General features: G+C 41.1%; 1 protein-coding gene across 9 annotated transcripts in view; it reads left to right on the forward strand.

Annotated features, from left to right (window-relative positions):
- Window positions 1–11081, forward strand: part of Trpm3 (transient receptor potential cation channel subfamily M member 3) — a 333483-nt gene that overhangs the window by 4279 nt on the left and 318123 nt on the right. For 8 of the 9 annotated variants that reach the window (XM_004637157.2, XM_023721897.1, XM_023721896.1 and 5 more), the window contains exons 2-3: window positions 700–779; window positions 2835–3039. In XM_004637157.2, coding sequence (XP_004637214.1) covers window positions 3037–3039 — 3 coding nt within the window. In that variant the 5' untranslated portion in view covers window positions 700–779; window positions 2835–3036. The remainder of the gene's footprint in view (window positions 1–699; window positions 780–2834; window positions 3040–11081) is intronic. The other variant, XM_023721895.1, reaches the window with a different exon arrangement.

Below are 11081 nucleotides of genomic sequence, written 5' to 3' on the forward strand. Positions count from 1 at the left end.
CTCTAACGAAACTCCTATAGTTCCTATAGTTTGCTGTAGCTCATCCTTTGTGCATACAGAAACCCAGTCTTGACAGCAGGACAGTCCTCGCAGTGCGCATCCTAAGAAGCTGTTATTGGATGTGTGTGTAAGGGTACGGAGGATACAAGGCAATAAAGGTGCTACCTACCTTCCCAAGGCATCATCTGTAACATCTGGGGGTGTGATGAGAACCTTATCTTCCATGTGATTTTCATGTCAGAAAAATCATGATGGTGGACTAGGCTCTCTGGTTATATAATTTGTCTACCATTTTTCTTTCCTTCATAAAGAAAAATCCAATGAAACCATTAGCCATGAAAATGTTACACTTATTTGGGTGTGTCTCTGCCTATGATTGAATACTTTTCTTCTGTGAAGTTACAATGTTCTATCCTCCCACAGTCATTTTCTCTCCAAATAGCACTATCTTGTTTGTATATGGCTCTGTCACTAATGTTTTCTCAGCATGGCTATTTTAATTTTCAACATTATAAAGTTAACCCAATTTGTAGGTTCTAGAAATCATTGATTTTACTATACGTAACCTTGATGAAACAGCTAGAACTTCATTTTAGCTTATGATATCCTAGTCTATTATGTAATTGTAAAATTTTGTTTTCTAGTTAAAACTACTTAAAGCTTATGTTAATCTCATCTTTTTCTTCCTCTCTCTTTCAGGCTCAGAAATCCTGGATAGAAAGAGCATTTTATAAAAGAGAATGTGTTCACATCATACCCAGCACCAAAGACCCCCATAGGTAATCTTGCTATCCGCAATGTATCAAGATGTGAGGAAGTGTAATTACAGGACCAGACTACAAGAGAGATCACTGCCCATTGTATGGGATCCATTGTCAATTGTACTGCTGGACATTTTTGAGGCAACCTTTTTTGTAGTGCAGGAGAATGAACCCAGGGAGTGCTGAGCTAAATTACTAACCCTTTTCATTTCTCTATTTTGAGACTGCTAAGTTGCTTATGCTTCCTCAAATTAAATTTGTGATCCCCTGTCTCAGCAGCTAGGATTACAGGCATATGCCACCCCACCCCCACCCCCACTCTGAAGCAATCATTCATATATCTATGTTACATTAAATCATATGCATGGAGTTAATTCTTAATCTAAGAGTCTGTATAAAATAACTGATATACCACTACAGAGAAACTAATCTCTGTATGTGACATTGAAATATATTTTTTGTTATGGTTACTGATTTTTCTTCTAAGCATGTAGGCAAGGTACTTTTAAATAAAAGACTGCTGATACATTACCAATGAGACTGTAGAATTTCAGATTGCTTCATATTATTTTTCAGGGGTAATGGAGCCTGAACCCATGGCCCCAGCACCCTTTGCACTGAGCTGTATCTCTAGCCCTAGAGAAAGTCTTGCTAAATGCCCCAGTCTGAGCTTGAACCTATGATCTTCCTGCCTCAGTCTCCCACAGTGCTGGGATTGCAGGCATGTGCACCACATTGGGCTTCCTTGGCACATCTTTAATGCCTATTTGCCTTCCTAAAGATCAATATTGTATAAAGCTGAAAGCATTTGGGTTGAAATAAAAGACATAAAGTATATGATAAATATTTCAGTTTAGATTTTTTTTTATCAGTAAAAAACACATTCGCCATTAATTCTTGTCAAAATACTCCCCCTCACTTTGAACACACAGTCTATGATTCTTGCCACTTTTTAAAGCATTTTAGAGGGGCGTGAGCAAGCTAAGTGTGGTGGTACATGCCTGTACTACCAGCATTAGTGGGGCTGACGCAGAAGAATTACTTCAAGTTTGAGGCCAGCCTGGGCTACAAAGTGAGCTCAAGGCCAGCCTGAACTGCATAGCGAGAACCTGTCTCAAAAACAGACCAAAAAAAAAAAAAAAAAAGTGGCAAGAACAATGGCATAGGTATGCTCAAAGTAAGTGGGAATAATTTGATGTGGATTGATGCCAGCATGTCTTCTGCTAATAGTTTGCTGTAATTTAAAAAGTCACTGTATCTGTCAGTCATACATCTATGTCTGGCAATACCTTTATGAATAGACAATTTAACACAGCAGTTTAAAATATAGATCATACAGCCATCAAGACTAGTTGTATAACCTTGAAAAAATTACCTAACTTTCAAAGCTGCAATGCTTCTGCATAAAATGGATGCTAAATTATTAGTGTTCCATAAACTGTGTCCTATAACTGCTGTTCCTAATAATCGTGATAGAAGTGGGAATAATGTATGTAGACATTTGCGTGGTAGAAGGTATAAATTTTCAGTTTTCAAATATTTTGTGAATTTTTTTATTGTTTCTTCAAGAACAGTTAAGCCCTTAGATTTCTATTTTCAGAATTGGATATTTGACAGTGAACGTCAACTGGGGAGAGACAAGTTAGACTGACTCATATCTGAGCGAAATTCCTCATTTAAATGTGCACATTAAAATCCTACCCTCAGCGCCTTTTAGTAGCGTCCTTTAGGCAAGACTTGACAGATGGGAGGAGTGAATAGAAAAATCTAGAGAACTCTGCTCATAGCTGGCCTCTCCTAAGCAGTATTCTGGGTGCCAAAGGTGTGGATGGGGAAGGACTGGAGGCATGTTGTAGCTTAAACAGTAAAGGAAGGTGGGGACAGACAGAGGAGATAAGCGCTCCATCTACAGCCTCTGCTCACCACGTGCCTGCTACAGCCACGTTGTGGGATTTCACCTGATGAGTGCCCGAAGTGAGTCAGTATGGATTGCAATTTCTGTCACAGGTTGCTGTACGTGTGTATTCCAGTGGGGCCAGTCCAAGGGCTTCACTCTCACTTCTTATGTTGTAGGTGTTGCTGTGGGCGTCTGATAGGCCAGCATGTCGGACTCACTCCCAGTATCTCTGTGCTTCAGAATGAGAAAAATGAAAGTCGACTCTCCCGAAATGACATCCAGTCTGAGAAGTGGTCTATCAGCAAGCACACTCAGCTCAGCCCAACCGACGCATTTGGGACCATTGAGTTCCAAGGAGGTGGCCACTCCAACAAAGCCATGGTAAACAGCTGGCACTTAGGCCCTGGAGGGGCCCGGGAGGGGCGGCATGTTCTAACTACATAGCCCCTGTTTTTCCTGCCTTTTACACTGTAAAGTAGGGGAAAGTAAGCATTTCTCCTAGAATTTTTAAAATAATAAGTCTGAGATTAGTCACAGTTACTATTATTAACAATGATGAAATATGAAACAAGCTTTTTCTTATTACATGTATTCTTGATTAACATATATGAATTGTATATATGAAAGAGACTCGGTACGATAGTCACACAGACATAAACACACACACAGTATGCTAATGAAATCCAATGTGCCTTTACCCACCTCCCTGCCACACACACACTCCCTCTTTTAATCACTATTCTAGGTCAATTTTTTGAGTTTCTTTATAAGAGAGAATATGTAGTATTTGGCTTTCTTTTTCTGGCTAATTTTCTATAGTTATACATTATTTATTATGTTATGTTCTATGTCTCATCCATTTAGATTTTTTCTAAACACTCCTCACCTTGAGGGAAAAAGAAGTGTTCCTTTAGGTTTCTGTTTCATTGTACTAATAAGAAGCATTTCTCCTCCTTCAAGGTAGAGGTGGTCATCTAGCCTACTTCCTTCCTTGTTCCAATAGACATCTCACCATCCACACTGAGTTCTTTATTCCCCAAGCAGCAGTGTTCTATCACCTTCTCAATAGGAACATTGCATACAAAAAGCACATTTTCCAAAACATTTTAGAAAATACATACATTTCACTTCTGAGTGTTGTCACTTCCAGTTTCTGGCTCTCATCATGCCTCCCTGCTTCCTTGGCTGGCTGATTTGGCAAGGACAGCACTTATCCTGAACATTCTAGAAATGGTTTGGTACCAGCAACTTGCTTCCAGCTGTGTACAGAGCGTTGGCTGAGGGCGGGGTAGTCAGAGGTGGCTTTTCTGAGGCATGCCTGAGAGTGTTCTGAGCGTGCAGAGGAAATTCTGCTGAGAGAAGCATTCTTCAAAATCCAAAGGCAGTCACCTCCAGCCAGTTGTAGTTTCCAAATGTGCAAAGAAGCCACTTCTCTCTCCTGTTCTCCTTTCTCTTCCCCTTCTTTTGTCCTCATCCCTCTTGCCCCACTGCAGTAATTTCTTTATCAAGAATGGCTGACTGATCCCACACATCTTCTCTACAGAAATTAATTTGGAGCTATCTATTACATTAAAACCAAGGTTGAGCCATACAATAGGAAAAAAATGGTGCTGCCTGTAACCTCTTAGGGAAAGAAAGAATAGGTTAGTATTGTCCAGTATGGTCTAAGGAACAAGGAGGTTGTGTTTCCTCTGCCACTAAAGGGAGGTTCTTGCCTTTGCAAACAACTGAATGTCCCCAAACTCAGCACAGTTCTTATTCACAGTGTAAGATTGAACTATAGACAATGTGTATCCCCAGCAAATAGGTTTAAAAAGCTATGCAAGGTGTTCCTGTAAGGAAAGAGCTATAAGTGAAGAAGTGGCTGAGAGGAGAGAGATGCCACTGGAAGGACAACCTCTGCCTTCACTGGGCGCTTGAATGGGACCACAGATATGTGCTTCTAGCCCAGTAGGCATGTGGCCAGCATCTGCCCATTGTCTCCCCTGTTAATAATATTCAGTATCACAACAGGGCATGCACGTACTTCTAACTAAGTGTCCTTCTAAGCCAACAAGCTGAGACACTGTAGATATCGTAAGACTGCCTCTCTAAACATGCATTTATCTGTCTTTGGGGACTGACCTCAGATAATTTATAAATCCCAATAGAAAAGCAATTTAGACATTCACCAAATGATAGTATTGACAGAAAACTAATCCTAAGTATCCAAGATTCATAAGCCTTAGAACTTAATCACAAAAAACTTCTGCCAATTTTTAAAAGCCCAACTACAGGGGCCGGGGAGATGGCTCAGTGGAATAAGCGCTTCCCTGGCAAGCGCAAGGGCCTGAGTTCAATCCCCGGTTCCGCCAAAAAAAATTTAAATTTAAATTTAAAAAAAAAAGTCCAACTACTGTGGGGGCCTGTACAAAAAAGAAAGCAGTCCTCCCACGGATAGCAGGCCCAGCTCTCAGAAGGGGACCTCTAACCCCCAACTTCTGTACCTCATGCTCAGCACCCGAGATCGGTGACCTTCCTACCAGTGTCCACAAAATACACCATTATACTGCAGCCTCCAGGCAGAGATAGCTGCTTTATATCTTTATGCTGAGACCCTCATAGGTCCCACCTAGGGAGGCATCAAAGAGATGAGACAAGGGACCATTGGAGGACAGAGCTCCCCCTGCCACACATCCTCCTCTGTTCAGTCAGACTTCACTTGTCAAATGCAAATTCAAAGATTAAGACTATTAAGCAATTCAAGACAAAAATGCAAGCTCACAAGCAGTGAACCCTCAGCACTGTCCCTCTGAGCAGTATAACTGCTGGGTCACACCCCATGGCACTGGCTCTGAGGTTACAGCTGCCCTGAGTGGGCTCATATGCTCACTACAGGGCAAGCCTTTCTTTCTCTCTGAGCCTGATCAGCCAAATGGGGTCTAGGTTTCCTTTTATTACTCCTGAATTTTTAACAGTTGGAAGTCCCAGTTTTTCACCCCATCACAAATGAACATTTTATTCCCTTAAAAGACTCGCACTTGATCTATTCTGATTCTCATGTTTAGAACAAGAAGTGGACTTGTCCCTACCAGGCCCAGACCTGGGCCTTCATCTCCTCCCACCCTCGTGAATAAACCACTGTGCAGTCAGGACAGAGGGAGGTTGCTCTGGGGGCACGCTATTCTGCAGGCCCCAGAGAGACAGGCCAGCTAACTTAGCACCTTTAGGCCCCTACTTCTGAAAAGTACACCTGAAAGTTAAAATGATTTTTGATAAAGTGGGCAAAAAACGCTAGAGGCAGATATTCATTTATTAATTTTTTAAAGTATGATACAATGTTGACTTTATTCCTTCAAGGCAACTCAAGATGAAGCTCTTGGGTCCTCAAAATACCAGGATGGTCTGTGTTGCCTTGCAGAGTGTTGGTAGGCTATGGGAGGGAAAAGATCTATAACTTAAACAGCACAGGTCAAGTGGAAACCCTATCTCTGCTCAGCAATGCTCTAAATCTGTCCTACAACACAAGCAGAATAGGAAAGGATCACAGGCTTTCCTGTAGCAATCAAATACTCTTGAGAGTCTAGATGTGGTGATGATCAAGCTAGGGGTTCAGAACAACCCGTGAGACTGTCCAAATGCCCACATCAATACTCCCTTCCAGAACCTCATTTGTTAGTATGGGGGAGACCCTGGGAACCCTGCTTTTTTAAAATTTAATAAGATTATTCCACTGTTCCACCCAGCTAGGAAAATCTTGATCCCAGTGCTTCTACCTGTGTTACAGATGAGGTAACTGAGCCCTGAGAAATTAAATGATTTCCCAGAGTCACACAATCACTTAATGACAAGCCCTCCAGTCCACCTTTCAAAGAACCCTTTTCAGGTCTGTTCAACCTGTGCCATGTTGCCCAGAATGGATACAGTGGATGTTTGTTGGGAAAAAATATATGTGGGTGATTGAAAGGAAGCTAATTACTGCTTTGTTTCTAACTCTCTTACAAGGATTTTGGAAACTTTGTCAAATTATAAATCTCTATTATTTAGTGAAGGTAATTAAACTCAAAAGCTATCAGCAGGACGAAGTCTGTGTAAAATTACATCCTAGGTTAATAGAATCATTTTCCGAGCACTTCCAAATGCTGTGTGGCAAGCCATCCTCGGTTCTCAGGCTTGACAGGCCTCTGCAAAACAGCAATGAAACCAGCACTTTTCAGAGACAAATTGACATGGGAAGGAGACAGTTAAAGCTGATAGTGAGTGAAGGATTCTGACTTCCTTCTCTGTACCAAGCTGCATCCTATGGGACTGGAAGCCCAACGTAGCCAGTGTTGGGCTATCACAGGAGCTGGCAGCTCATTAGGGCAACTCATAAGTTTTAAAAACTGCCTCCTAGAACTATAATAAGATGGGCCATCAGCAGCTAATGTGTGGCTTCTCAAAGGCTCATCTTTATGTAGGGCTCCCTAGATTATTTACTGAGCTTGATTACAGACTATCTTATTTGCTTACTAATCATCTCTTCAATTAATGCTGAGCCAACTGGTGGGCCAAGTCTGGGTAGCCTAATTAAGGATGTGTGTTTAAATCCCTCAGTCCTCACATAATTCTTTTCAGGTTTTCCCTTGCTAAGATCAGGTTGAGCCCCTTATTATAGTTTTCATTATCGTTTAGATAATTATTCTCGGCCTTTATTTTCACACTTGAAGCTCTGACAATCGAGTCTGCTGGGGTGAAAGGCTTATTTGCTTAGCACTGGGGTGCACATGGGAGGGAAGAAAGCTGGGGCTGTCAGAAGTAAGGCATCTACAACCTTGTAATGTACTCCTAACATGCTTAGGGGATTGGAGTTGAAGTTTTAAAAATTGTCTGTCTTTTCAGCACGTAAATTTGTCCTGGGAATCATTGACTGACACACACCAAATAAGAAATTAAATGAATCCCTCTTCTTAAAAAAAGAAAAAGAAACTAATCACTAGACTGTGGTAACCAAGCAGCTTTACAAAAGCACAAGGTGTGTGAGAGGTTTTGCAATTGCTCCATTGATTTCTAGTCTCAAGGCTACCAAGCTGGCAATACCTTTGGCTGGGCTCTCCTAAATTGAGAATAAAACTACAATATGTCCTGTAGAGTTCCAATCCTAGCCTTAGATCTATAAGGACAGAAAAGCCCGCCTGCCAAGAAACCATCCCATCTCCTTGCCTCTAGAAAATTTTATGCTAGGCAATCTGGCAGAAAATTCATAGGGTACCACCTATGACCTAACCATATTCTTAGTGATGTTCTAAATTATTTCTTAATCTTCAGGTTTTAATTATCATCATCCATCTCTTATAGAAGTTCCTGCTACCTAACACTTAGAGGTCGATAAAACAATATGGCACTTTCACTTTCAAAGCTTTGTGGGTCAAACTAAATTTAATAACAGAATGTGATTTCAAATCGTTTCTTTCTAGGGAGATTGAACATGTATGAAACTATCCTAAGCATTAAACCTTTGCTGCAAAACAAAAGGCTCCATGGAGCTGGAAAGTTGCTATCAGCAGAATCATTCAGCAGTCTGATGTAACACACTCTGCTTGGCCACAGTTTTAATTACAAGTAACCTTTTAAACGTGGCTATGAAGATTTAGGAAATGAAATGATGCTTATCATATTTCACAACAAAAAGGACAACAGGGCAAATTTGCCAATACAGCCTTGAAAGGAAGGCATCAAAGGTGCCGTTAAAATAGATTTAACAATGGTAGGCCCATTATTCGGAAGAAACACTGTGTAACAAATGCCAAGTGATTATCCTCATGAATTAACAATGGAATGGCAGTGTGAGGAAAGGATTTATCGGTTAACATTTCCAAGAATGTAGCCACATTCATTGTTCTGCGTCTTTCGTACACTTTCATTAGAACAGTCACATTAATGCAGCTGGGTAACGTTACATAGGCAACATTTAGGGCTAAAGAGGTGACTGAAAGATTATCAGAGCCAAATTGCTCTACAAAAGCCTTAGTTTAAAATGCCAAAGGAAGAATTTGTTTAAAGAAACGGCCCCCAGGTGTGCTAAGGAATAATGGTTGTTTCCCAACTTTCTAGCCTTTGCCCATTGTGGGTGCAATAAAGGAAAACAAAAATAAAATAAATAACTCACTGGTGTTTGTGACACCTCTGACCTCTGGTGACACTGACAAGTGAAGAGTAACACTTCTAATGATAAAGCACCAAGAATAGATTTAGTTGTAGGGTTTTTTTAAAGGCCAGAAAATCACTAGCTAAGCAAAAAGAGCTGTAGCCCCAGGCAGAGTCAAGCATCCAAAAATTTAGCCACCAAATCCTCTAACCTTCAAAGGAAAGAAAATCTGTTGTTTTCTAATACACTCTCACTGATAGAGTTTAATTTCTAAATGTGTTGTTTGGAAACCAAAATACATTTTCTCATGAAAATAATGTTCGGTGCACAGACCTCCACAACGAAATGAATCAAATAGTGCAATTTCAACTGAATCTAGTTTCTATTTTTCAGCAAACATGCTGACTGCCATTCACCCATCACGTGCAGGCTTCCTGCACACTGATGACAGTAGGGGGGAAAGGCAGTAATTCCAGACATGAGTAATGTATGTGAATTCAGTTTCTGTCTTGAGATGATAAATGGGGGAATTAAAAATGGTATCCAAAGAAGGGTTCCTTTTATAAAGATAAATACCTACCCGGCTCTATGATGGCCCACACCCCTGAGCCCAGCTGCTTGGGAAGCTGAGGCAAGTAAATCCTATGTTCAAGGGCAGCCTGGGCAACTTAGGGAGACTGTCTCAAAATCTAAAAAACAAATGACTGGGAAGGTAGCTTAGTGGAAATGTGCCCCCGGGTTTAATCCCCAATACACACATGCGCATGCGTGCGCGCACACACACACACACACACACACACACGCCCCAAAGAACAAAAAACAAAAACAAACAAAAAAATCCACTCAGCAAGTCACTCCCCAGATAACTACAGCTAAAAAACAAACAGCTACTCTGGAAACTTTAAAGGGAAAAGTCAAGCTGGTTGTACATAGAATAGGAGCCCCATTCTAGTGAATGTAAGGTTTATCCAACTTTCATTTATTAGAGACTCTGTGGCCATGCTTATTTGACAGGCTGATCTGTACAGTACACTAAGCGACAGCAAGACCACCCCCACTTAATAGGACAGGATGCTTCAGGGGGTGGAACGACAGCACCACAGGGCACAGCTGCAATGTGTAGGAAACCTCTAACAGGGAGCACCATGTCAAATTAACGCCCGTGTGACCAAATTCAATATGGACATTGATATTTTGTGATATTTGGAAGGCCATCCCTCCACAATTAAGAGACTCACAAGTTAAAATTGCTTATCTTGACAACAAAATAGGTCTTAATCCCAAATCACATTGAGCACTTAAAAGAAATGGATTAATTGCTCTGGGCAACCATTTCTGAGTGTGAAGTTGCTGACTTAGCAAATGTATTTCCTACATTTCAAGCACCTAGGAAGCTTACTGAATAGCCTGATTTTATGGGCATACTAATATAATTTTAAAATTGAAGTCTTCAGGTAACCTCAAAAACAATTTTTTATCTCTGGTTTTAATTATCCCCTTATCCCCCCATACACAATCACTTGAGTTTCTCAGTAACAAAAACCAAGAAAGAGGAAAAAGTAGCAAATTGATTCATTCACATGCTTTATCTTGCCTTTTATTCTTCAAGAGAAGAGCACGGTAAATCATAAGTAACAGGCAACATCCAATTCTTAGAGCCACTGAAGAGTTGTGATGTTTGTTAGCTCCTGGTTGACCTGGTGTGGTCTATAATCAATCAACTATGCCTGTGTAGAATTAATCCTGGGGTAAGATTACTAGAGATAGGTTGAATAGGGTGACAACTGGTATACTTGACATTTATTGTGGTTTAATTTTTCCATTTTTCTCCCATGTTCTCTTGGATTTGCCTGTGAAATACTTAGTGTTCTTTCTCTCTTTGGGCCGAATTGCAAATATAAGATATATTGGCTTAATTCTTTTCTGTGCTACTATAACTGAGTACCCAAACCTGGGTAATGAATAAAGAACAGAAATGTGTTGCTGATAGGTCTGGGGCTGAGAAACTCCAGGCCAGGGGCTTGCTGCTGGGAGGGTGCCCTAGCTACAGCATCCCATTGAAGAAGGTAGATGTGCCAGCACATGTGTACAGAGGGAAAGGGAGGAGGAGGAGGCACAAACTCATCCCTTTACAGCAACCCCATCCTGCAATAGCGGCATCAAACCATTCGTGAGGCCAGAACATCAACACTTACTCATCCCTTAAAGGTCCCACTGTGGCACTGGTGATTAAGTTGCCAACGTATGACCTTTGGGGGACACAGTCCATCACCGCACCTGCTGTTTGGGCTGACTGGTTGGGGTAAGAGTTATACTC

The sequence above is a fragment of the Octodon degus genome, unplaced genomic scaffold (assembly GCF_000260255.1).
Source record: "Octodon degus isolate 3935 unplaced genomic scaffold, OctDeg1.0 scaffold00087, whole genome shotgun sequence".
In the NCBI taxonomy this organism is placed as follows: domain Eukaryota; kingdom Metazoa; phylum Chordata; class Mammalia; order Rodentia; family Octodontidae; genus Octodon; species Octodon degus.